The following is a 27,777-nucleotide window of genomic DNA, read 5'->3' as shown; positions in this document are numbered from 1 at the left end:
TGCTTGAGTTGTTGAGTAAAGATATCACAGATAGGGTTGGCTCAGGCTGTGATACCCCTTGCAATTCGAATGGTCTGCCATTACTCTGGAGAGGAGAATAATTATACATTTTAAGGGAAAAAAGTTCAACAAACCATTGGCAACTGGCAGGATAAAATATTTTTTTCCAGACAAACACATCTTAAAAATAGTTTACTCGCATAAAAAAAAGTCTTATTGCAAATTATTTAGAAAATGTACATATGTATAATTGGAAATTATTCACATATAAATCAGTCCTTAATGTAGTTCACTTTTAAATAAATGTAATATAGTTAAAACGTTTAATACTACTGTAACCCAGCTTTGTGGTGTATTTAGAGACTTCCCAAAAGAAATACGCAGCACGTTCTATACACTTCATTCAGCCTCCTCACCAGGTCTGCTATAGTTAAAACGGGAAAACTGCGGACACGAGGTATGGAATAAACACATGAAATCCTGAAAGTAAGCAGCAGCTTCATCGGCATTGTATTTGTCGTTCACGGGATGTGGGCATCGCTGGCAAGGCCGGCATTTATTGCCCAACCCTAATTGCCCTTGAGGAGGTGGTGGTGAGCCGCCTTCTTGAACCGCTGCAGTCCGTGTGGTGAAGGTTTTCCTGGCGGTTTGATACAACTGAATAGGGCTTGCTAGGCCATTTCAGAGGGCAGTTAAGAGTTAACCACATTTTTGCTGTGGGTCTGGAGTCACATATAGGCCAGACCAGGTAAGGACGGCAGATTTCCTTCCCTCAAGGGTATTAGTGAACCAGATGGGTTTTTAATGGCAATCCGATAGTTTCCTGGTCACCATGACTGATACTAGCTTTTTAATTCCAGATTTAAAATTATGGAAGGTTTTGATGGAGTGGATACAGAGAGAATGTTTCCACTTGTGGGGAAGAGCATAACTAGGGGCCATCAATATAAGATAGTCACCAAGAAATCCAATCGGGAATTCAGAAGGAACTTCTTTACCCAGAGAGTGGTGAGAATGTGGAACTCGCTACCACAGGGAATGTTGAAGCGAATAGTATTGATGCATTTAAGGGGAGGCTAGATAAACATATGAGGGAGAAGGGAATAGAGGGTTATGCTGATAGATTTAGACGAGGAAAGAGGGGAGGAGGCTCGAGTGGAGCATAAATGCCGGCATGGACTGGTTGGGCCAAATGGCCTCTTTCTGTGCTGTATATTCTATGTAATTTATTCAAATAACTGAATTTAAATTCCACAGCTGTCATGAGTGTTTAAACTCATGTCTGTGGATCATTAGTCCAGGCTTCTGAATTAAGAGTCCTGTAACATAACCACTGTGCTACTGTCCCCTTGAATGAGATTGGGGGCGGGGGTCCCTCTTTGTTGTTGATGTTGAAGCATGAACCTGTCTCTTCTCTTTTTTGAGATGCTTGCAGACCTGCCGTGTATTTGCAATGTTTTCTGTTTTTTTTTAACCTTAGGTGCGACATACACAGAGTTGTGAACAGCAGAGGGCAGTGCCAGTGACAGGATCAGAAAACAAGCCCCCAGCCACCGTTCGATGCAGAATGCTCCCGAATTGATTATGACTTTGTGCAAGGAAGCTGAGGATTTCAGTCAGGGGGTGTGTGTGTGTGTGTATGTGTGTGTGTGCATTTCATCAGCAATTAAAACCATAGGACTCTTATTAGTACTTTACATTAGCTGTCTGGTTTTTAGAACATTCGTTTTGAAATGCTCAGTGAATGAATAAAACTGAACAACTCTAACACCATTAATAACTGAAACAAGCTCTGCACCAGTAAAAATATAAGATTAATTTTTCTCCCACCCCACCCCGGTTGAACCCTCGGAGGTATGCAACAGTAGTTCTATACCAAATCCAAAGATTCTAGGCCCTGGAATTACATTGTGTGATACCGAAGGGCCGAATGGCCTATTCCTGCACCTATTTTCGATGTTTCTATGCTGTACAAATGGTTAACACGTTCACCTGACATTCCTCTCTCCATAATTGTAGCTAAAATACTGAGAGGGGAATATCAGGAAAATGTGCCAAGTGTTGCCCGCGATTATCATGCAATGTAATTTTAGGACCAGTATTTTTGTTTTATTCCAAGAACAGCATGAATCAGGCAGTATTCCAGGACACCACAATGGCTCCGCTAGTTAAGGCAGTGAGTATAGATGACCCCTACAGATGGGTTGCATGTTCTACCCCTCCGTGCCCCTAGGTTAGGATGTAGAAAATCTATCCAGTGATCGCTCCTGGAAACTGCAATTTAAAAAAATTCGTTCATGGGATACGTGCATCGCTGGCAAGGCCGGTATTTATTGCCCAACCCTAATGGCCCTTGAGAAAGTGGAGGTGAGCCGCCTTCTTGAACCACTGCAGTCCATGTGGTGAAGGTACTGCCACAGTGCTGTTAGGGAGGGTGTTCCAGGATTTTGACCCAGCGACGATGAAGGAACGGCGATATATTTCCAAGTCAGGACGGTGTGTGACTTGTAAGGGAACTGGCAGGTGATTGTGTTGCCATGTGCCTGCTGCCCTTGTCCCTCTGGGTGGTAGAGGTGCTGTCAAAGAATATGTGGATGTCGGATGAAGACAGGCTCGGCCATGTTTGAATAGCAGGCTTGACACTCATTATCGAGGCTCATGCAATAGCACGTGATGTTGTGCAGAGGGAACAGTACTCAAGCAAAGAATCACTGGCTTCAAAGGTAAAGGAGAAAAACTGACAGAAAAAACAGGAGGAAACAAAAAAAATTCTCTCCTCTCTATTTTTGAAATTCTCCCATCCCCCTTGAATAATGGGCAATTTCCCAGCACAGAATATAGACAGGTGCTCTCCAGTAGACAGCTACAGCGGTCTTTAGGTGGGTATTACACCCTCGTGCTTATGGTAGTTGACTAGTAACCTAGAAGTCACTAATTAATAACTCTGGTGATTGAGGGATGACACTGGAAAAATGTGACCATCAAAGTTGCTATTGATGCCACCGCCATAGACACGATGGGCCGAATGGCCTCCTTCTGTGCCGTAAATTCCTATGATTCACTCTATGATTTATTATAATGATAATAGAACAGCTATCGGGAAGATTGAAGAGATTGGGGCTTTTTTCTTTAGAAAAGAGAAGACTCAGAGGTGACCCAATAGAGGTTTTTCAAATTAAGATTTAGTTGGGCAGGGTAGATGTGGATAGGATGTTTCCACTTGTGGCCATAAATATAAGATGGTTACTAATAAATCCAATAGGGAAAGAAGAAAGATGTCTTTATTCAAGGAGTGAAACTCACTACCACAGATAGTGGTTGAGGCGAACAGCTCAGATGCTTTCAAAAGGAAACTAGAGACTAAGTGAGAGAAAAGGGAATATGCTGAACGGCTGAGATGAGGTAGATGGAATGGGAGGAGACTCATGTGGAGTATAAACACCAGCACAGACCAGATGGGCCAAATGGCCTGTACCATAATTTCAGAAGGAAAGCAAAAAATGCTCACTAAAATATAACGGTGAATCTGCAAAGATCTGGTGATGGTGGCAATATAGCCCACCTTCCAGTCATTTCACCATGTGCAAACCAAAGAATGCTTTAAGATTCTCAAAAGTTTTCTTCCATCCTGAAATTATTTTTTTTATAAGCATTGATATTCTGGAAAAAAATATCCTAAAGGTGTCTATTCCAGAGGCAAATACAAAAGAGCCTCAAGAAATGTCTAATATAGGATAACTATCTGATCGGGTCGCTCGGTGCTCAAAAGGTGACTTCATTTATAACAATCTGAGGGCTTGAGGTGGGCGTTTGGCAATATCTGCACATTGTGCCGCAGATTTAGAAGAGCTCACGTAGCACCCACGATTCCCCTTAGAGATCCCCCCCGCCCCCCAATCTTGGCTGTGTGGTCAGGGCGCTGAGCAGAAATTGAGTGCTTCACGACCAGGAGAGAGAAGAAAAACAAATCAGAGTTCAAGCAATCTTTTCCATGCAGAAATATGCAGGAGGTCAGTGCAGGAAAGTTTTGAATAAAGAGGAAAGATTGGAGATGCTGGGTCTGTTCTCTTTGGAACAGAGGAGGATGAGGGGAGACCTCATTGAGGTGTATAACGTTATGAGGGGCCTAAATAGAGTGGATAGGAAACATAGAAAATAGGTACAGGAGTAGGCCATTCGGCCCTTCGAGCCTGCACCACTATTCAATAAGATCATGGCTGATCATTCACCTCAGTACCCCTTTCCTACTTTCTCTCCATTCCCCTTGATCCCTTTAGCAGTAAGGGCCATATCTAACTCCCTCTTGAATATATCCAATGACCTGGCATCAACAACCCTCTGCGGTAGGGAATTCCACAGGTTAACAACTGTTTCCCTTAGCAGAGGGGTCAACAACCAGGGGGCATAGATTTAAAGTAATTGGTAGAAGGTTTAGAGGGGATTTGAGGGGAAATTTCTTCACCCAGAGGGTGGTGGGGGTCTGGAACTCACTGCCTGAAAGGGTGGTAGAGGCAGAAACCCTCACCGCATTTAAAAAGTGGATGTGCACTTGAAGTGCCCTGTAACCTGCATGGCTACAGACCAAGAGCTGGAAAGTGGGATTAGGCTGGATAGCTCTTTGTCGGCCGGCGTGGACACGATGGGCCGAAATGGCCTCCTTGCCTGCTGTAAATTTCTGTGATATGAAAGTGAGATATTACAGCTCTTCCAGATCTCCTTGGTACAACGACCCATGCAATGTTCTACAGTTCTGCTCCTTCTCTCCTTCTGCCTTCTTCTAAAACAGTATTGTTTAAGTAGTCTTCAAACTTTGAATGTGTAGTTTATATCTTTAAATTGTCTTGTCAAGTCTAAAAAGAACCTCTGTGTCAAGCCGGCATGTTGAAGAGTTGACGTCATAGTTGGTCCTTAAAGCCGTAAGGCATTTTAAGAAATAGACTGTGATGGATTGGGAGCGTGTGGTTATAGTAAAACTCAACCATGCTTGTGAGGTTCGTGAACTTTATCTCGGCTTCGAGAAAGAGCTTGGATTCCTATAAGAAAACAAGAATGGTATTTAGAACAGTTTTTTCCTCCCCTCTCTACTGCTAGAAGGAATGCAGATATAGTAAAAGGCAATAAATAATGACCAGCTGCATTCCTGGACAGCTCCATGATATACAAGTAGGATAATTCTTATGTTCTTATTATATTTTTAACCAATAAGAGAATTAAGGGTTACGGGGAGCGGGCAGGTAAGTGGAGCTGAGTCCACGGCCAGATCAGCCATGATCTTGTTAAATGGCGGAGCAGGCTCGAGGGGCTCGATGGCCTACTCCTGTTCCTATGTTCTTATGAAGAAAGACTGGATCGACTAGGCTTATAGTCACTGGAATTTAGAAGCAAGAAAGGGGATCTCAAAGAAACATATAAAATTCTGACGGGACTGGACAGTCAGATGCAGGAAGAATGTTCCCGATATTGGGGAAGTCCAGAACCAGGGGTCACAGTCTAAGGATAAGGGGTAAGCCATTTAGGACCGAGATGAGGAGAAACTTCTTCACTCAGAGAGTGGTGAACCTGTGGAATTCTCTGCCACAGAAAGTTGTTGAGGCCAGTTCGTTGGATATATTCAAAAGGGAGTTAGATGTGGCCCTTACGACTAAAGGGATCAAGGGGTATGGAGAGAAAGCAGGAATGGGGTACTGAGGGAATGATCAGCCATGATCATATTGAATGGTGGTGCAGGCTCGAAGGGCCGAATGGCCTACTCCTGCACCTATTTTCTATGTTTCTATGGCGTTGCCTTAAACCTCTGAATACAAGTCATGAACGGATATGAATGTACATGCTGAGTTTTAAACGTGGATTAGATCTATGGCAGACCGTAGTTGCTAAGCTTTTTCCCAGGGCACAATCTCAATCCTGATCCCATGTCCAACACTTGAGACACCAACAGGGATATTGTACCACAGAGTTACGGAATTCCAATCTGCACCCATGATTCCTCATAATGTGTGCAGCGCTACAATCACGTCACTATGGCAGTTACCAAATGGAGGCCAGGCAGGAAAGGAAGAAAAACTTTAGGAGCAATTATTCCATTAACTAATCCTATTTTTCAACAATATCTGGTTTCTATACTCCTTATATGAAAGAAGCTGTCATAAAGCGCTTCACAATAAGGATGAAAGTGTGGACACGGCATAGCAGTGGAAAGTGGAGGGGAATGGAGAGTCGAGGCTTGGAACAGAAAGCAAAGTCAAAGAGCAGGGTTTGGAGGAAGTTTTTGAAAGCAGGGAGAGAGTTGGGAAGGCAAAGGGTAGCGAATTCTAGAGGACAGAAGTCACATTGCCGAATGAGTGGCTATTGGTGGCGGAGGGGATTGAGTGAGAAGAGGTGCAGTGTTGGAGGAGCAGAGGGCGTTTACAGGGACGAGGTAGCTGAAACAATTGCCAATGGAACTTGGAGAAGACGGGAGTTACGCAAATGTCTGGCTTATTATGAGTGAAGACATGGGTTGTGGTGCTTTTGGATGAACTGAAGCTTGTGGGAAACCTAGCTAGACGAGTGTTGCTCAATAGGAATTGCTGACTAGTCTCAGTCGTAGCTATGGCGACACCGTTTTAGCCACATGCACTAATATTATTAGATAATACCTTACACACAATACAGGTAAATGTATTCCACGTGTATATTAACAAACTGAATTCCTTCAAGCGAGATCTGGACCTGTTTCTGGCTGGAGCGGAGATCACCTCTTACAGAAGGTAGATACTGCAGGGAATTCAAGATCAGAGTGATCTACTGGACTGGTTTCGATTGCTTGGATAGGTCTGAGAGGAATTTCCCAGATTTATTTTTCCCAAATTGGCCTGGGGTTTTTTTATCTGTTTTTTTTGCCTCTCCCAGGAGATCCCATGGTTTCGGGTGGGGTGGAGCGGTTATGTTGTGATACACAAGGTATCGCAATTGTATGGGACAGGCTGGATGTACCAGATGGTCTTCACCTGTCCTTCATTGTTCGTAGACATCTACCAGCATTCAGTACGAAATTTTGCAGTCTTTGTCTTTCACCAAATTTTGTAAGTCTGACATGAATTTATCAGGCATGGTGCATCTTAGTGCAGCTTCTAGATTTTTGTCCACGGAGTGATTGCTGAGAATGTTGATTTGCACAATCAGATAATCCCCCGCTCTCCATCCAGAACATGGTTGGATGTAGCTTGCCTGTGGTCATGACAAACCCTGTTGGAGCTGGTCATTATTGGTTGCGTTTTCCTTTCTGCTGGCCTGGCCGATTGGTCCTGACCACGATGACAGCTCTTGCTCCCCCATTTTAATGTCGCCAGCATTTCCATAGTGTTGAGGTCTGGTGTGTTAACCCGTGTTTTACACACCATTTTAACAGATAACCAATAAGCAGTAACCAAGGGAGTAAAGCACACATTACGATCGATAAACACTCGCACACTCTGCTTTTCATCCGACCGTTTTACCAGCGAACAGAAAGGTTAAAGTTCACATGCATACATCATTTGAATATGAACATTGAGATCACATGCCCCATGACAGTCTATTACGCATTTTTGTTTACTAATCAAAAATGCAATTAGCCACATCTGGATTCCCAATTAGCTACATGTGACTAATGTACCGCTTGAACCTCCCTTATCCAGAACTCCCTTATCCTGAACCGCCCCTCGTCCAGAACCATTCCCGGCCACCGGGTGGCGCATGCTACTGAACTGCCATAAAAACGGAATTCAGAACCAAAGCAGAAAATGTGGCTTACTACCCATCATTTGTAAAGAAAGATAGATTTTCATGACCAACGGACGTCTCAAAGAGCTTTACAGCCAATGAAGTACGTTTGGAGTGTAGTCACTGTTGTAATGTGGGAAACGTGGCAGTCAATTTGCGCACAGCAAGCTCACACAAACAGCAATGTGATAATGACCAGATAATCAGCTTTCAGTGTGATGTTGATTGAGGGATAAATATTGGCCAAGACACCGGGGATAACTCCCCTGCTCTTCTTCGAAACATGGGATCTTTTACATCCACCTAAGAGGGCAGATGGGGCCTCGGTTTAACGTCTCATCCGAAAGATGACACTCCCTTAGCACTGCACTAGCGTGTCGGCCTAGATTTATGTGCTCAAGTTCCTGGAGTGGGACTTGAACCCACAACCTTCTGACTCAGAGGCGAGAGTGCTACCCACTGTGCCACAGCTGACAAAGAGAGAGGGCGAGAGAGAGAGAGAGAGGGTGAGAGAGAGAGAGAGATAGAGAGGGTAAGAGAGAGAGAGAGATAGAGAGGGCGAGAGAGAGAGGGAGACAGAGAGGGCGAGAGAGAGAGACAGAGAGGGCGAGAGAGAGAGACAGAGAGGGCGAGAGAGAGACAGAGAGGGCGAGAGAGAGACAGAGAGGGCGAGAGAGAGACAGAGAGGGCGAGACAGAGAGGGCGAGACAGAGAGGGCGAGAGAGAGACAGAGAGGGCGAGAGGGCGAGAGAGAGAGACAGAGAGGGCGAGAGAGAGACAGAGAGAGAGAGAGACAGAGAGGGCGAGAGAGAGAGGGAGAGAGAGAGAGACAGAGAGGGCGAGAGAGAGAGACAGAGAGGGCGAGAGAGAGAGACAGAGAGGGCGAGAGAGAGAGACAGAGAGGGCGAGAGAGAGAGAGAGGGAGAAACAGACAGAGAGGGAGGCACATTTATAATAATATAGCTGCGACAATGTTTAAAGAAAATTTACTGACCTTTTCAAAGATCCTGTAGTTCCTCACTTTCTTCTCGGAATCATCCCATACAACTAAAACCTTTTGCAAGAGGTGGGAAAAAAAATAAGGCTAAGATTTACAGCAGCCTGTAATTAAATATAAGTAACTGGAGCAAATTGCATAACCGTGTACAAATTATTAGACTGGTACCTTTCCTGACTTTGCAGAATTCCTTATGCAGTACAATCCATTCGCTGGTTCGGAGCCAGGACTTGCAGATATGAACAACCTTTAGGAATAAACGAGAAAGATTTTTTTGTATGATCACCTGTACTTCATTAGTCTGTGCACTTTGTTTAAAAGTGAACTCAGCCCTATTCAACAGTATCTGTCACTGTGCCCTGGAGAAATCTGGCTTGTAACTTCCGTGCTTCCTGTAGTACATTCTGACTGATGGCATCACGTGTTGACGTAGCTAATCTCAGCCAGGACAGCATGAGTGGAGCTACAATTTGCCTCAGTGGGGTTGAGGGGGGTGGGAGGGCAATGGATGTGGGGGGAGGGGTTTGGGGGGACGGACGGGGGGACAGTCAGCCAGGGTTGCTACTCCTGATTACCATTCAGCTGGAATGTGGCCACATATGGGCAAGAACAGAATGGGCCTTGGCTGTGAGGCTGTGCACAGCCAAAACCCCTGCAACCATTCACTTTCAAGGCTTGCCGATCAATAATCACTTTATCAAAGGATGCCTGATGCATATGGAACTATGCTTCATCAAACAGTCAATGCCTGCGGGAGAACGGGAAGCAAATTAACAAACATGTGAAAGAAATGCCGTCACTGTCGGTTGCCTGTGCTTTGCTGATATGTTTAAAGTATTTATTTTAAACTGGAGACAAAAATCCTCTGGAAGTTACGCTGCGCATTGCAGACTCCCACAACTGCACCAATGTGGTGGGAAAGTTGGATGCTGCAAACGTCTAAGAGCTTGTCGATCAAAGCCTCTGCCTCTTGCCTGGATGAGTGCAGCTCCAACAACACTCAAGAAGCTCGACACCATCCAGGACAAAGCAGCCCTCTTGTTTGGCCCCCCCATCCACCACCTTAAACACTCACTCCCCCCACCACCGGCGCCCCCTGGCTGCAGTGTGTACCATCTACAAGAGACACTGCAGCAACTCGCCAAGGCTTCTTCGGCAGCATCTCCCAAACCCGCGACCTCTACCACCTAGAAGGACAAGGGCAGCAGGAGCATGGGAACACCACCACCTCCACGTTCCCCTTCAAGTCACACACCATCCCGACTGGGAAATATATTGCCGTTCCTTCATTGCTGCTGGGTCAAAATCCTGAACTCCCTCCCTAACAGCACCTTCACCACACGGACTGCAGCGGTTCAACGTGGCGGCAGCTCGCCACCACCTTCTCCAGGGCAATTAGGGATGGGCAATAAATGCCGGCCTGGCCAGTGACACCCACATCCCAGAACGGAAAAAAAAACTCAGCAGGAATCTACTGATCTATTAAACCCAATTCAGCTCCCTTTTCAATGTTTAGAAAAATGTCAAATCACAATGCCTTTATCATCCGCATTATCGCCTAATTTATATAATTCTCTGCTGGATTGGATATCCCAGGTTTGATCATGGTCTGTACTGAGGCAGCCAATCTCAGTTGGCCTAATAGGCCTTAGCTCCTTTTAGGGAAAAGCAAAGATCAGCCAGTGGACCATTGAGTCCTGCTGTGAATATTTTATTTATCTTATATTTTACATGTGGTGAGGATAAGATCTGGTGACATCGATAGTCAAATAGCCTGCCAGTGTGCACACAACATAAATGTGCACACGCACGAGGTATTTGAGGGTGCCAGCCATCTGAGGAACAATATCCCATTAATAAGGCAACAGCAAGGATGTGGGCACAAGAAGGTTTTTTTTTAATTCATTCCTGGAATGTGGGTGTTGTCATGTATCTTACATTATTATACATAACTGTATCCTAACATGCTATACATGACTGTAATAAGATATGACCTGTAACCACCAGCATACCTTACCACCAGGGGTGCACTTGCAAGAGACAGGTATATAAGGACAGGTCTCAGGCAAGTGCAGCATTCCAGAGCTGTGAAATAAAGGTGCAGGTCCAGAGTGACCTTGACTTCACTACATGCCTCGTGCGAATCTGTACTGAGGGGACAGGACTTTACAGTGGCGACGAGTTACGGGATTACAGAATCCGCAGAATGGCGAACAACGGATCAGATGAAAAGTACAATGCGGGAGACAATTGGGAGGACTTTATAGAAAGGCTCCAGCAAAGCTTTGTAACCAAAGACTGGTTAGGCGACGATACGGCAGACAAGAGAAGAGCCCATATCTTGACCAGCTGTGGCTCGAAAACATACGCTTTAATGAAGGATCTGTTGGCACCCGAGAAACCAGCAAACAAGTTGTTTGAAGAATTGAGCACACTGGTAAGAGACCACCTGAAGCCAGCGAGCAGCCTACACATGGTCAGACACAGGCTCTACAACTACAGACATTGTGTGGGCCAGAGCATACCCGACTTCGTGGCGGAACTTCGGAGGTTGGCTTGTTTATGTGAGTTCTCCGATGAACTGAGGAGAGAAATGCTGAGAGACTTTTTCATTGAAGGAATAGGCCACGCAGGCATATTCCGAAAGCTCATAGAGACCAAGAACCTGATCTTAGAGGCAGCAGCACTAGTTGCACAGACATTCTTGGTAGGGGAAGAAGAAACGAGGTTGATTTACAATGCAGGTACGACAACTAACAAAATATCGGAACAAGAAGTTCAAAGCACGAAACAAGCTGCTACCCCCACACACAGACAAAACCGGAAGAACAGGCTCCCGACAGCAGGCAGAAGCCATTAAGGGCCAAAGGAATGGCCGTTCACACCTCATCAACCCACACCTCATCAACTACAAACTGAGAGAAGCTCAAAAGAGATCAGCCAGACGCAGCTCATTCTTTGGGAACACTTTGAACAATGGAACGAGTCTGTGCTTGAGGTGTGGGGGTGGGCACTCGTCAAGGGGATGTCGATTTCAGCAGGCTAATTGCAGAAATTGTGAATATACAGGCATTTGGCCCGCATGTGCAAAAAAACGGCAGCTCGGCTGGTATACGAATCGGATGGGTCGGAAAGCAGACCAGAAGATGGTGGGGACAGTACCCGGGACACCGATGTACAGCGGGTCAACACGATCAATGGCCACTGCTCCTACAACAGGACACCTCCTATAATGATGAGGGTCCTACTCAACGGGATATCTGTCAACATGGATCTGGATATGGGAGCGAGTCAATTTCTCATGGGCGCTCAACAATTTGAACAACTGTGGCCGCATAAAAGAGACAGACCAAAGCTCACAAGGGTCGACACCAAACTAAGGACCTATACCAAAGAAATCGGACAAGTCCTCGGCAGCGCCATGGTCTCTGTCACACACAAAGGGACAGTGAACGACTTCCCCTGTGGATTGTCCCCGGAGACCCCCCAGCACTGCTGGGGAGAAGTTGGCTGGCAAAACTAAACTGGAAATGGGATGATGTCCATGCCATGTCATTAGAGGAATGGACCTCCTGCTCAACAGTTATAAAGCAATTTGAACATCTCTTTCAGCCAGGTGTGGGCACTTCCAAAGGGGCCAAAGTCAAAATCTACATCACACAGGATGCTAGACCAGTCCATCACAAGGCCAGAGCTGTACCCTATGTGATGAGGGAAAAGATTGAACACGAACTAGACAGGCTTCTGCGGGAAGGCATTATATCACCTGTGGAATTTAGCGACTGGGCAAGTCCCATTGTCCCAGTCATGAAGCCTGATGGATCTGTGGGGACTACAAATCTACCATAAACAGAGTCTCCCTACAGGACCAGTACCCGCTGCCCAGTGCGGAGGACTTATTTGCCACATTGGCTGGAGGTAAACTTTTCTCAAAATTAGACCTCACATCTGCGTATATGAAGCAAGAATTGACCGAGGAATCCAAGCTACTCACCACCATCAACACACATCGAGGCCTTTTCATGTACAATCGATGCCCATTCAGCATCAGGTCGGCAGCTGCCATATTCCAGCGCAACATGGAGAGTCTGCTCAAGTCCATCCCGGGGACGGTTGTATTTCAAGACGACATACTTATCACGGGCAGGGAATTTGGAGGAAGTACTAAAGCGGTTGGATCGGGTAGGCCTACGAGTCAAGAAATCCAAGTGCCTGTTTCTCGCACCCGAGGTTGAATTTTTGGGCAGAAGGATTGTCGCTGATGGAATCTGTCCAACAGAGTCCAAAACAGAAGCAATTCGCCTGGCACCCAGGCCCCGGAATGTCTCAGAACTGCGTGCCTTTCTCGGGCTACTCAATTACTTTGGGAACTTTATGCAGAACTTAAGCACGCTGCTGGAGCCTTTCCACGTGCTACTCAGGAAGGGGTGCGATTGGTTTTGGGGGGACGCCCAGGAACGCACCTTCAATAAGGCACGCAGCATTCTGTGTTCCAACAGTGTTTTGACTTTCTTTGACCCAGGTAAAAAGCTAGTTCTCACATGCGATGCGTCAGCGTATGGGGTCGGGTGCGTTTTGCAATATGTCAATCGTGCGGGCAAATTACAACCCATAGCTTATGCCTCCAGGTCACTTTCGCGGGCGGAGCGTGCGTACGGAATTGTAGAGAAGGAGGCGCTCGCGTGCGTGTATGGTGTCAAAAGGATGCACCGATACCTTTTCGGGGCCAAGTTCGCCGGGGACGTAACACAAGCTCCTCACGTCCCTCCTATCCGAGAGCAAGACAATAAACGCCAACGCCTCGGCGCGAATTCAACGGTGGGCACTCATGCTGGCATCCTACGACTGTACCATAAGGCTACCCCTGGCGACCACGGAAGGGTCTGACGAACAGGACTGTGAGATAGTCATGACAATCAATGCCTTTGAGTCCACAGGTTCGCCCATGACAGCTCGCCAAATCAGAGCCTGGACGGCCAGCGACCCCACGTTATCCTTCGTAAAAATATGTGTCCTAACCGGTGACTGGGCAGAGGCTCGCGATGCCTGCCCCGAGGAATTAAAACCCTTTCACAGGCGCATGCATGAGCTATCACTACAAGCAGACTGCCTGATGTGGGGCAGCCGAGTAGTCATGCCTCTGCGAGGCAGAGAATCACTTGTCCGGGAGCTCCACCGCGAGCACCCGGGGATCGTTCTCATGAAGGCCATAGCCAGATCCCACGCCTGGTGGCCTGGTATTGACGCGGATTTGGAGCTCTGCGTCCGAAGGTGCACCATTTGTGCCCAACTCAGCAATGCCCCAGAGAGGCTCCACTGAGCCCCTGGCCTACCAAACCGTGGTCGCGGGTGCACGTAGACTATGCGGGCCCATTCATGGGCAAAATGTTCCTTGTAGTTGTAGATGCATTTTCAAAGTAGATCGAATGCACCATTTTAAACTCGAGCACAACCTCCACCACTGTGGAGAGCCTCGCAACCATGTTTGCGATGCGCGGAATCCATGACATATTGGTCAGTGACAATGGTCCGTGCTTCACCAGCGCAGAATTCCAAGACTTTATAATTGACCACGGCATAAATCACGTAAAGACGGCACCCGTTCAAGCCGGCCTCCAACGGCCAGGCGCAGAGAGCAGTGCAAATCATTAAACAAGGCATGCTTAAAATCCAAGGTCCCACGCTGCAGGGTCGCCTGTCGCGATTGCTGCTGGCATACAGATCTCGTCCGCACTCACTGACTGGGATCCCCCCCGCGCAACTGTTGATGAAAAGGACTTTAAAAACAAGGCTCTCATTAATCTTCCCAGACATGCACGAAATCGTTGAGGCAAAGCGCCGTAAGCTGACTGAGTACCATGACAGAAATTCGAGGGGAGGTGGAATGAGATAGGGGACAAAGTGTTTGTACTAAGCTATGGCAGGGGTCCCAAATGGCTTGCAGGGACAGTAACGGGCAAGGAAGGAAACAGGCTACTGGTAGTGCAAATGGACAATGGCAAAATCTGCCGGAGACATGTAGACCAAATCAAAAGCAGATTTACCAACAACACTGCGGAACCAGAGGCAGACTATAATGTGGAACTCGCACCACACCTGGTGGACAGACAGAGGGAACAACCTGAGGAAAGGGCAATCCCAACAGACAGCCCAGGCGAGTCAACAACAATCACACCAATCGAAACAGATAGCCCAGGCGAGATACCAGCAACCACACCCAAAGAAAAACAGACACCAAGGCAAACAACTGAACCACAACTCAGACGCTCCACGTGAGAGCTTAGACCACCTGAGAGACTGAACCTATAAAGACAATAAGACCTTGGGGGAGGGTGATGTCATGTATCTTACATTATTATATATAACTGTATCCTAACATGCTATACATGACTGTAATAAGATATGACCTGTAACCACCAGCATACCTTACCACCAGGGGTGCACTTGCAAGAGACAGGTATATAAGGACAGGTCTCAGGCAAGTGCAGCATTCCAGAGCTGTGAAATAAAGGTGCAGGTCCAGAATGACCTTGACTTCACTACATGCCTCGTGCGAATCTGTACTGAGGGGACAGGACTTTACAGGTGTCACTGGCCAGGCCGGCATTTATTGCCCATCCATAATTGCCCTCGAGAAGGTGGTGGTGAGCCGCTGCCTTCCTGAACTGCTGCAGTCCGTGTGGTGAAGGAACTCCCACAGTGCTGTTAGGGAGGGAGTTCCAGGATTTCGACCCAGCGACGATGAAGGAACGGCCGATATATTTCCAAGTCAGGATGGTGTGTGACTTGGAGGGGATCGTGGAGGTGGTGGTGTTCCCATGCACCTGCTGCCCCTTGTCCTTCTAGGTGGTAGAGGTCGCAGGTTTGGGAGGTGCTGCCGAAGAAGCCTTGGCGAGTTGCTGCAGTGCATCTTGTAGATGGTACACACTGCAGCCAGGGGGCGCCGGTGGTGGAGGGAGAGAGTGTTGAAGGTGGTGGATGGGATAATGTTTAAAGTGTAATAAATGCCACTGAAAAATCTCATATCCCAACTGGTATAACTTCACACACGCGATATCTCCACATTATTCCAAGACCAACCCCAGCCTCCCACTAAGTTTCAACTGTCGTGCTAACGGGCCAATCAGCCCCGATGGTCAGTGATAGCTCTCTGTCTATCAGTGTTCAGAATAATTACCTCTCAACGTCATTGGATTCTGTTGTATTCACAAACACAGAGGATGGCAGCTGCACCTATAATCAAATCACACAATAAAAATGTAATGAAATAAACAGACTCAATAATTCCATCCAGGAGTTGCTTCCATGCAGACCTTTCCCTTCAACGTGTTTTCTGTGCAGCCTCCTTCATTGCTGTGGTGGGCCAGCAATACAGCAGCTGAACGGAGAGCTTTGTGTCAGCTTTCGGGTCTGGAGGAACAGTCCCATCTCTCCCGGTTCCACATTTCAGGTAAGTCATTTTTTTTTTTACAAAACCTACCTTTTGGTTAGGTCACATGTAGACCTGGTAATCCTGCCCGACGCCTGCGCCTAAAACTGGTGTTACGTCTCTTAATAGTGTAATGTGTGCACCGGTGAGTGTGCTCACAGGTTTGCAGAGCTGTTGCATTGTGAGTGGCTCAGCCAGTCACGCGATGTTCACAAGACTCAAAAAACCCAAGTCAGTTGGGCCTAGGTCATCCAGGATGAGGCATGCAGTTGTGAGCCTAGTGGATGAACTGGTAATGTGTAGTGTGATTGTTAAACCTTTATTAATAAACTAACTAGTTCTTAATAGCAATGTGTTGCTACGAATTCTTAAGCAAAGATCCCATGAAGCAAATACATTATAATTAGCATAGATAAGGAGCCTGTTTTAGTAGGCCGCCTCTATAGCATCTAAGCCAATATGGCATCGGTCACATTTCCAACATTGTTCGGGTGTGGGAGTTTGTCCCCCTAAATTGGACCTCTTTGCAGCTCTTTCCCAGGTTTATTTTACACGAGGCTAGAGAATTGTAGGTGGTAGCTGTTGCACTATGATTAGGCTTGTCCTTCCAAGTCAGTGACTCACTTAACAATTCAACAGGGCTCTGTGACTGGTTATTCAGGATGTTAAACTCAATGTTATTATTACAGATGAGTGTTGCACTGTCAGAGGTACCATCTTTCGGATGAGACGTTAAACCGAAGTTCCGTCTGCTCTCTCGGGTGGACGTTCAATATCCCTTGGCACTATTTTGAAGAAGAGCAGGTGAGTTGTCCCCCAGTATCCTGGCCAATATTCATCCCTCATCCAACATCACTAAAACTGATTACCTGGTCATTGTCACATATCCCACTATTTGTGGGACCTTGTTACTGGAGCATTTCCTACATTACAACAGTAACTACACTGCAAAGTAATTAATTGGCTATAAAGCATTTGGGGACGTATTGAGATCATGAAAGGCGCTATATAAATGCAAGTTCTTTCTTTACAACAACGCTTTACACTTCTACAGTGCTTCTCTCATATGCAGGGACGTCTCAGGGAAGGGAAGGAAAAGAGCAGGTGGTGCATCTCCTGATCTGGGAGTGCTTGACGTCAACATTGGATGGACCAAGTGGAAACTGTTCCATTCCTTCACCTCAATGAACACAAAATTACCAAAAGCTGGTCAATAAAACAAAATGGTAATTATAAACGAATTATGACAGTATTATTAGGTTACAGTATAAAAAAGACTTATATTTCTATATAGCACCATTCACGACCTTGGGGTGACCCAAAGTGCTTTATCGCCAATGAAGCAAACGATGAAGTATTAGGACACAATCTTTCTGAACTCTCTCGCAGGAGGAAAGGCAGCACGGTCCGGGTAGGATGCACGTTAGGTTACTGAGGGTAATAAAGATGAAAACTGTGGAGGCTCTGGCACAATCATGGAGGCAGTTCAGAGAAGGTTCACTAGGTTGATTCCGGAGGTGAGGGGGTCGACTTATGAAGATAAGTTGAGTAGGTTGGGCCTATACACATTGGAGTTCAGCAGAATGAGAGGTGATCTTATCGAAACTTATAAGATAATGAGGGGGCTTGACAAGGAGGATGCAGAGAGGATGTTTCCACTCATAGGGGAAACTAAAACTAGGGGGCATAGTCTCAGAATAAGGGGCCACCCATTTAAAACTGAGATGAGGAGAAATTTCTTCTCTGAGGGTTGTAAATCTGGAATTTTCTGCCCCAGAGAGCTGTGGCGGCTGGGTCATTGAATATATTTAAGGCGGAGATAGACAGACTTTTGAGTGATAAGGGAGTAAAAGGTTATGGGGAGCAGGTAGGGAAGTGGAGCTGAGTCCATGATCAGATCAGCCATCGTATTTGTCATGCATCCTACATGGCCACTGCTTGCACTATTACAAGGCATGCCACCAGAGGGCACCGCAGTGGGAGTCTTGCAGGTTACCTGTACAGGTGTGCCTGGCCTAGTATAAAAGGCAGGCCACCATGTGTTATCAATAAAGGACGAAGGTCACTACAGTTCAAGTACAACACATTGCCTCGTGGAGTCATTATCAGAGCAGCTAAAGATATAACAGTATTAAATGGCAGACCAGGCTCGAGGGGCCAGGTGGCTTACTCCTGCTCCTATTTCTTATGTTCTTAATCTTACATTCCTCCTTAGATATGGGGTAATGCCAGAGGACTGGAGGATTGCAAATGTTACAACCCTGTTCAAAAAATGGAGACAGATTAAACCCGGCAATCACAGCCCAGTCGGCCCAACGTTGGTCATGTGGAAGCAACGTACTGAATTTTAGCACACAAAACCGGGTGTGTTGGGCTCGGGTCAGTTGTTAAAAATGTTAAAATCAGAACACCGACCCCAACTCACCCACTTCCAGGTTTTACGGAGGCGAGACAAGGGGCGGGCAGCCTACCCACTGCCAGGAGGTGGGTTGGCAATTTAAATCCTTTAATCAGGCTGGCAGAGTTTGAGTCGACCTGCTCTGCCGGTTGTACAGTGGGCGGCCGGGTTTCCCCAACCCTCGGGAAACCCGGCAGCCGAAGTGAGGCGCGGGCAGCCTCGGGGAAAAGGCAAGTGCCCTCACAGCACTGCCTGTGGGCCAGGAGCAGTCGGTGCTTCCACCCCGGCCCACCAAGCTCCCCTCCCCCTCATCGACCCCTTCCCCCCTATACAAAGGCTCCCGTGATAGGGGCTCAGCTCCCCCAGCTCCACGTCTGATCGTGGATAGGACCTACCTGCTCCTGTGGCCTGCGCCGCAGAGCTCCCCACCCAACTGGCAGCCAAGCCTGTCAATCAGACTGACTTCCGGGCAGGTAACCCATCAAGACCAAAAGAGGCACGCTGTGGAGTAACCAGGGAAACGGGTTTTCTGTCCAAAACTCTGCCTGCCTGCCTGCCTGCCCCCCCCCCCGCCCGGCCTATGTAACCTGCCTGTTAATATCCAGGTCAAGAATCTGGTAAAAATTAATTGGCATTTGGAAAATTATGGTCTACTAAATATCAGTCATCATGCATTTGTTAAAGACAAATCATGTTTGACTAACTTCATTGACTTCTTTGCTGAAGTAATGGAGTGGATTGATGAAGGTAGTGCAGTGGATGTTGTGTATATGGACTTTCAAAGAGCGGTTGCCAAAGTACTACATAATAGACCTGTAAGAGAAATTAAATCTCTTCGGATTAAAGGGACAGTGACAGCGTGGATACAAAATACTAAAGGACAGAAAACAGAAAGTAATGGTGAATGGAGGGAAGTGTACAGTGGTGCCATTCTGAGGTCGATATTGGGACCACTGCTATTTTTGATATATATTAATGACCTGGACTTGGGAATACAGGGCATCATTTCTACATTTGAAGAGGAAATAAAACTCAGAAATATAATAAACAACGAGGAGGATAGTAAGACTTCAGATGAGCCGGCAGGGGCTCGATGGGCCGAATGGCCTTCTTCAGTCCTGTAACCATTCTATGATTCTAGGTGGACACAAACTGACGGTGAAATGGGCAGATACACGGTAGATGTCATTTAATGCAGCGATGTGTGAAATGATACATAAAAAGACTTGCATTTATATAGCACCTTTCACGACCACCCGACATCCTAAAGCGCTTTACAGCCAATCAAGTACTTTAATGAAGTGCAGTCACTGTTGTAATGTAGGAAACGCGGCAGCCAATTTGCGCACAGCAAGCTCCCACAAACAGCAATGTGGCAATGACCAGATAATCTGTTTTAGTGATGTTGATAAAATATTGGCCAGTACGCCGGGGATAACTCCCCTGCTCTTCTTCGAAATAGTGTCACGGGATCTTTTACATCCACCGGAGAGAGTCGACGAGGCCTCGGTTTAATGTCTCATCCAAAAGACGGCACCTCCGACAGTGCAGCGCTCCCTCAGCACTGCACTGGGAGTGTCAGCCTAGATTTTTGTGCTCAAGTCTCTGGAGGGGGTCTTGAACCCACAACCTTCTGACTCAGAGGCGCGTGTGTTACCCACTGAGCCACTGGCTGACATTCTGGTCGGAAGGATGAGAAGAGGCAATATAAACTAAATGGCAGAATTTTAAAGTAGGTAGCAGGAACAAAGAGACCCATGTACACAATTCCTTGAAGGTGGCAGAACAAGTTGAAAAAGCATACGCAAACCTTGGCTTTATTATCAGAGGCACAAGATAATAGGCAAAAGAACTAGAGGCGATATGAGAAAATTTTTATCTTACAGAGCGAGTTGCGATGCTCTGGAATGCACTGCCTGAAAGGCGGGTGGACGCTGATTCAATAGTAACTTTCAAAAGGGGAATTGTAGGGAAAACATTTCCAGAGCTTTGGGGAAAGAGCAGGGGAGTGTGGGGCTATTTGGGTAGCACTTTCAAAGAGCCGGCACAGACATGATGGGCCGAGTGGCCTCCTTCTTCTGTGCTGTAGCATTCTACGATGGATCAGCTCCTATGGACTGGAGGGTAGTTAATGTAACACCACTTCTTAAAAAAAGGAGGGAGAGAAAACGGGTAATTATAGACCGGTTATAGCCTGACATCAGTAGTGGGGAAAATGTTGGAATCAATTATTAAAGATGAAATAGCAGCACATTTGGAAAGCAGTGACAGGATCGGTCCAAGTCAGCATGGAGTTATGAAAGGGAAATCATGCTTGACAAATCTTCTGTAGTTTTTAGAGAATGTAACTGGTAGAGGGGACAAGGGAGAACCAGTGGATGTGATGTATTTGGACTTTCAAAAGACTTTTGACAAGGTCCCTCACAAGAGATTGGTGTGCAAAATTAAAGCACATGGTATTGGGGGTAATGTACTGACGTGGATAGAGAACTGGTTGGCAGACAGGAAGCAGAGAGTTGGGATAAACGGGTCCTTTTCAGAATGGCAGGCAGTGACTAGTGGGGTGCCGCAGGGCTCAGTGCTGGGACGCCAGCTATTTACAACATACATTAATGATTTGGATGAAGGAATTGAGTGTAATATCTCCAAGTTTGCAGATGACACCAAGTTGGGTGGCGGTGTGAGCTGTGAGGAAGACACTAAGAGACTGCAGGGTGACTAGGACAGGTTAGGTGAGTGGGCAAATGCTTGGCAGATGCAGTATAATGTGGATAAATGTAAGGTTATCCACTTTGGTGGCAGAAACACGAAGGCAGATTATTATCTGAATGGCGGCAGATTAGGAAAAGGGGAGGTGCAACGAGACCTGGGTGTCATGGTTCATCAGTCATTAAAAGTGGGCATGCAGGTACAGCAGACGGTGAAGAAGGCAAATGGTAGTTGGCCTTCATAGCTAGGGGATTTGAGTATAGGAGCAGGGAGGTCTTACTGCAGTTGTACAGGGCCTTGGTGAGGCCTCACCTGGAATATTGTGTTCAGTTTTGGTCTCCTAATCTGAGGAAGGAAGTTCTTGCTATTGAGGGAGTGCAGCGAAGGTTCACCAGACTGATTCCTGGGATGGCAGGACTGACATTTGGGGAGAGACTGGATCGACTGGGCCTGTATTCACTGGAGTTTAGAAGGATGAGAGGGGATCTCATAGAAACATATATAATTCTGACGGGACTGGACAGGTTAGATGCAGGAAGAATGTTCCCGATGTTGGGGAAGTCCAGAACCAGGGGACACAGTCTTAGGATAAGGGGTAAGCCATTTAGGACCGAGATGAGGAGAAACTTCTTCACCCAGAGTTGTTAACCTGTGGAATTCCCTACCGCAGAGAGCTGTTGATGCCAGTTCATTGGATATATTCAAGAGGGAGTTAGATATGGCCCTTACGGCTAAAGGGATCAAGGGGTATGGAGAGAAAGCAGGAAAGGGGTACTGAGGTGAATGATCAGCCATGATCTTATTGAATGGTGGAGTAGGCTCGAAGGGCCGAGTGGCCTACTCCTGCACCTATTTTCTATGTTTCTATGTTTCTATTTGACACTATAACCCTGACATTTCAGATCTTGCAGTAGCTATGTAGCTTTTGTCATAAAGAAAGTAGATGTGGTTTTCTGTAACCCGACTAAACTGCAAATGTTGTTATTTCTTATTTCTTGTGGTATTGCCCAACAGCAATAGATCTCTCCTGCCTCCCTGCCCGAGCTTGCTGACGTCAGACTCCTCTGCCCTGTTATTGCTGGATACTTCCACTAGAGGCCTCTATTTGTTAACCCCCAGCATTTCTCCCCAGAGTGGATCACACCCTGTCACTCACTTCATAAATACATTTCCAAACCTCAATGCTACAATAACTGTTTACATCTTTTAGGACTTTTATATAGCATCAAGATTTCTAATTTTCTTACTGTTACTACAAAACAGAAGAAAACTGTGAGAACCCAAGAACATAAGAAATAGGAGCAGGAGTAGGCCATTGGGCCCCTCGAGCCTGATCCTCCATTTCATCATCATCATAGGCAGTCCCTCGAAACGAGGATGACTTGCTTCCACGCCAAAAAGGGATGAGTTAATAGGTGTTTCCAGGTCCTGAACTACATCCTGAAGGGTGGAAGATGCCTGTGCGTGGATTTTTTTAATGTGGGCTGGCCGTTGCACACCAGCCACCACACGGGCTTGACAGAACTAGGTCTTGGTCCAGTGGCAAGGGTGATCCAAGATGACCGGAGACCTGCTCTGCTGCACGGACCTAGTGCGCACACATATCACAGTGTGGGCTGGCTCGTGCTGCCCCTGGGCCCCTGGCCCCAAACTCATGCCTCTCCTGGGCCCAACCACGTCCCCCTACAATCTCTCGCCGCTCCTTTGCCCCAATCTCGCCGCTCCTGCTGTACCTGCCCACGCTCCAATCACCAACCTGGACCTTGATGACATCACTCTTCGCTGCCAGCGCCCTCCTGCACCAGCTCGCACTGCTCCCTGTAGTGGTATGCCTCCACGCTGCTCCCAAGGCTGCTCACCGCTCCTTTTATGGCTCTGCCATTCAATAAGATCATGGCTGATCTGATCATGGACTCAGCTCCACTTCCCTGCCCGCTCCCCATAACTCTTTACTCCCTTATCGCTCAAAAATCTGTCTATCTCCACCTTAAATATATTCAATGACCCAGACTCCACAGCTCTCTGGGGCAGAGAATTCCACAGATTTACAACCCTCGGAGAGAAGAAATTCCTCCTCATCTCAGTTTTAAATGGGTGGCCCTTTATTCTGAGACTATGCCCCCTAGTTCTACATCCCTCTATGAGTGGAAATATCCTCACTGCTTCCAACTTGTCGAGCCCCCTCATTATCTTATATGTTTCAATAAGATAACCTCTCATTCTTCTAAACTCCAATGAGTATAGGCCCCAATCTTTCTTCATAAGTAAACCCCTCATCTCAGGAATCAACCAAGTGAACCTTCTCTGAACTGCCTCCAATGCAAATATATCCTTCCTTAAATAAGGAGACCAAAACTGCATGCAGTGCTCCAGGTGTGGCCTCACCAATACCCTGTACAGTTGTAGCAGGACTCATCTGCTTTTATACTCCATTCCCCTTGCAATAAAGGCCAACATTCCATTTGCCTCCCTGATCACTTGCTGTACCTGCTCACTAACTTTTTGTGTTTCATGTACAAGAACCCCAGATCCCTCTGTACCGCAGCATTTTGTAATCTCTCTCCATTTAAATAATAATTTGCTTTTTTATTTTTCCTACCAAAGTGGAAACCTCACATTTTCCCATATTATACTTCATTTGACAAATTTTTGCCCACTATTTATATCCCTTTGCAGATTCTTTATGTCCTCTTCACAACTTGCTTTCCCACCTATCTTTGTATCATCAGTAAATTTGGCTAGATGACACTTGGTCCCTTCATCCATTTCATGACCATCGGACGTCTCAAAGCGCTTTACAGCCAATGAAGTACTTTTGAAGTGTAGTCACTGTTATAATGAGGGAAACGCGGCAGCCAATTTGCACACAGCAAACTCCCACAAACAGCAACGTAATAATGAAGATAATTTGTTTTTTGAGGGGTAAATATTGGCCAGGACACCAGGGATGAGGGTAGAATGCGAGAGGCCAGCCAGGAGTGCGTTGGAATAGTCAACCTTTCAAGCTTTTTATAAAAAGTGTAATTCAAGCAGCACCCCCCTCCAATCAGCAACATTCACGGCGCGGCCCTGGACAACGTGGACCATTTCCCGTATCTCGGGAGCCTCTTATCAACAAAGGCAGACATTGATGCGGAGATTCAACATCGCCTCCAGTGTGCCAGTGCAGCCTTCGGCCGTCTGAGGAAAAGAGTGTTTGAAGACCAGGCCCTCAAATCTACCACCAAGCTCATGGTCTACAGGGCTGTAGTAATACCCGCCCTCCTGTATGGATCCGAGGCATGGACGATGTATAGAAGACACCTCAAGTCGCTGGAGATATATCACCAACGATGTCTCCGCAAGATCCTGCAAATCCCCTGGGAGGACAGGCTCACCAACCATGCTTTATCACATTACTGTCCATCACATTGTGCTGTGCTGTGAGCCATGGGGGTGGTGGAAAGAAACACTGGTGGAATGAGTGGTGCTAAATACAGTAAGCAATAGAGTGGGCTGCACTCAGACAAAAAAAAAATGTTCTTACACTTTCATAATCATCTGTGTCATCGTCGGACTCGTGACTCAGCGATGGCTGTGATTGCGACCGGGGTCGAGGGAGTGGTTTTTCTGTTTCAACAGAACGAAAACTTTGTCCATCGGGAGATGAGCGGCTGCAAGAAATAATGTTTCGTGGATTCTTAGTCATTAGGTATTAGCCCCGACTTTTCTCACATCCTGATGCACCATAAAGAAAAAAAAAAGACAGACTTGAATTTATATAGCACCTTTCACGACCACTGGATGTCTCTCAGCGCTTTGCAGCCAATGAAGTACCTTTGACGTGTAGTCACTGCTGTAATGTGGGAAACGCGGCAGCCAAATTGCGCACAGCAAGCTCCCACGAACAGCAGTGCGATAACAATCAGATAATCTGTTTTTGTTATGTTGATTGAGGGATAAATACTGGCGAGAGTGCTACCCACTGAGCCACAGCTGACACCATCTTATATTACGAGTTGTCCTATAGTACAGGTTCTAGATATGTACATGTGCCTCATGGTGTAAAGTATTACAAAAAAAACAACGCGGAAATCTGTTTTTCATTCGGGCCGGGTTATGCAGCGAGGCGAATAGCGCACACCGTTATTATTAAAATGGAAATCAGACAGCAACTTCCGGTGATCACACATGCGCTGTTAAACGCGGAAATCAGGAAGTTGCTGTCCGAGTTGTTCTACTCCTGCGAAAGCTGCGTTATATCGCTATCTTACTGAGAGACCCAACCTTCAAATACATGGAACGGCGTGAAGTTGCTGTACTTGTGTAATAGATCCGCCAGAAAAGGTTAGGGCTTGTCCATTCCAGTGTAAGTAAATTTCTCACGGCGTAATTGCCGCCAAACAACATCTCTGGCCCTGAAAATTAACTTTTACAAGTGTCATTCCTTCAGATTTGAATTATTGTTGGAGATTATAGAATAAAGGGTAATCCATTTAAAACTGAGATGAGGAAGGGTTGTAAATTTATGGAATTCTCCGCCCCAGAGAGTGGTACAGGCTGGGTTATTGAGTATATTTAAGGTGGAGATAGATGGATTTTTGAGCGATAAGGCAGTCGAGAATTATGGGTAGCAGGCAGGGAAGTGGAGCTGAGCCCAAGATCAGATCAGCCATGATCTTATTGAATGGCGGAGCAGGCTCGAGGGGTTAAATGGCCTACGCCTGCTCCTAGTTCTTATGTTCTTATAAAAATATTTTGTTAAATACTTTATTTTATCTCCTCTTTAATACAATCTTTCTTTCTCTCTATTTCACTTTCTGTACATGATTTGGCGTTGAATTAAATGTTCTTAACTGAGGCTTCCTAGGTCATACTCGACACGGCTCAGTAACCATTCTGCAATCTGATTGGTTAAGGAGATACCCAATTGCTGGTCCTGTTCTCACAGGTCCCAGATCCCCTGTAGAGGGCGCGGTGCCATAATTTACAGTAAGTTTCAATGCAAAATCCCATAAAGTCTGAGGGTAAGTGTAATGTACAGCTGGTGCAATTCATTCGCCACCGAGAGTAAAATCCGGTCCAATAATTCACATCCAATTGCACTGTTATCACCGAAAGGTTATTCCCTCCCATTCCCAGTTGATTTTTCTGTAACTTGTTTCAAATAATATTAAAGCGAAGTCACTCGTTTTACAAGCTCGCTCCATCTATGTTTGCTCAGCAATCCATGCTATAATTCTCCTTCATTCCAGCAAAAAGCCTACCGATTAAATATCAGCATGACCTCCATGGCTTGGCTCCCTCAGCAGGCTACATTTGTAATAACACAAACACAAACTCTCCTCGCCTTCAAAAAAATTGTTCAATGATGATGAATGTTAATGGTGAAACTACTGAATTGAGAATTCTACACGTGTTAAAGTGTCTTTAGATCCAAACACTATATTGCAGAGCTGTTCCAACTAGTCAGAGTTGTGGCTATAGCAACACTATTTTAGCCACATGCATTAGTAGAAAACGCCTCGCATACACTCAGACAATACAGGTAAATGGAATTCACGTGTAAATTCACTTAACATAATTCTCAATTCAGTAGTTTCACCATTAACATTCATCATCATTGAACAATTTTTTTGAAGGCGAGAAGAGTTTGTGTTTGTGTTATTACAAATGTAGCCTGCTGAGGGAGCCAAGCCATGGAGGTCATGCTGATATTTAATCGGTAGGCTTTTTGCTGGAATGAAGGAGAATTATAGCATGGATTGCTGAGCAAACATAGATGGAGCGAGCTTGTAAAACGAGTGACTTCGCTTTAATGTAACCAAGGAAATAAAGCGCGCATAACAATTAAATACGCATACACGCTGCTTTTTATCTTATCACAGTGTCAGCTGTGGCTCAATGGATAGCAGCCTCTCGCGGAGTCAGGAGGTCGTGGGTTCAAGTCAGAGGCTTGAGCACAATAATCTAGGCTGACACTCCAGTGCAGTGCTGAGGGGATGCTGCACTGTCAGAGGTGCCGTCTTTCGGATAAGACATTAAACCAAGGCCCCTTCTAGCTCTCTCAGGTGGATGTAAAAGATACCAAGGCACTATTTCGAAGAGCAGGGGAGTACTCCCCAATGACCTAGCTAATATTTATCTCTCAACCCACATCGCTAAACCAAATGATCTGGTCATTATCACATTGCTCTGTGTGGGAGCATGCTGTGCAAAGATTAGCTGCTGTGTTTCCTACATTACTACAGTGACTACGCTTTAACAAGTACTTCATAGGCTGTAAAGTGCTTCGGGACGAGGTGGTCATGAAAGGCGCTATATGAATGCAAGTCTTTCTTTTCTTTGTGATGCTACATAAATGTAAGTTGTTGTTAAAGTAGGCTCAGAGGAAGGAGAGTTGGGGGTACAGGCTCACAGGACATACAGACAGCAGAAGGCCATACATAAAACCTAGAATTCCAATTGTTTTTTTATCATAAGAGCTACAAAATGTAAATACCAAGACGTAATGAGCCTATA

At 46.2% G+C, this 27,777-nt stretch overlaps 1 protein-coding gene across 4 annotated transcripts in view; it reads right to left on the bottom strand.

The window, feature by feature from the left end:
- Window positions 1-201: 201 nt before the first annotated feature.
- sh3bp2 (SH3-domain binding protein 2) overlaps window positions 202-27,777 on the bottom strand; it is a 169,525-nt gene continuing 141,949 nt past the window's right edge. For all 4 annotated transcript variants that reach the window (XM_070877713.1, XM_070877721.1, XM_070877734.1 and 1 more), the window contains exons 9-13: window positions 24,803-24,929; window positions 15,918-15,973; window positions 8,909-8,987; window positions 8,738-8,797; window positions 202-5,033 (exon numbers count right to left, since the gene is read on the bottom strand). In XM_070877713.1, coding sequence (XP_070733814.1) covers window positions 4,896-5,033; window positions 8,738-8,797; window positions 8,909-8,987; window positions 15,918-15,973; window positions 24,803-24,929 — 460 coding nt within the window. In that variant the 3' untranslated portion in view covers window positions 202-4,895. The remainder of the gene's footprint in view (window positions 5,034-8,737; window positions 8,798-8,908; window positions 8,988-15,917; window positions 15,974-24,802; window positions 24,930-27,777) is intronic.

The sequence above is a fragment of the Pristiophorus japonicus genome, chromosome 1 (genome assembly GCF_044704955.1).
Source record: "Pristiophorus japonicus isolate sPriJap1 chromosome 1, sPriJap1.hap1, whole genome shotgun sequence".
Taxonomy (NCBI): domain Eukaryota; kingdom Metazoa; phylum Chordata; class Chondrichthyes; family Pristiophoridae; genus Pristiophorus; species Pristiophorus japonicus.
Note: the sequence above shows the minus strand (reverse complement) of the source record. Positions and strands in the feature narration are given on the sequence as shown.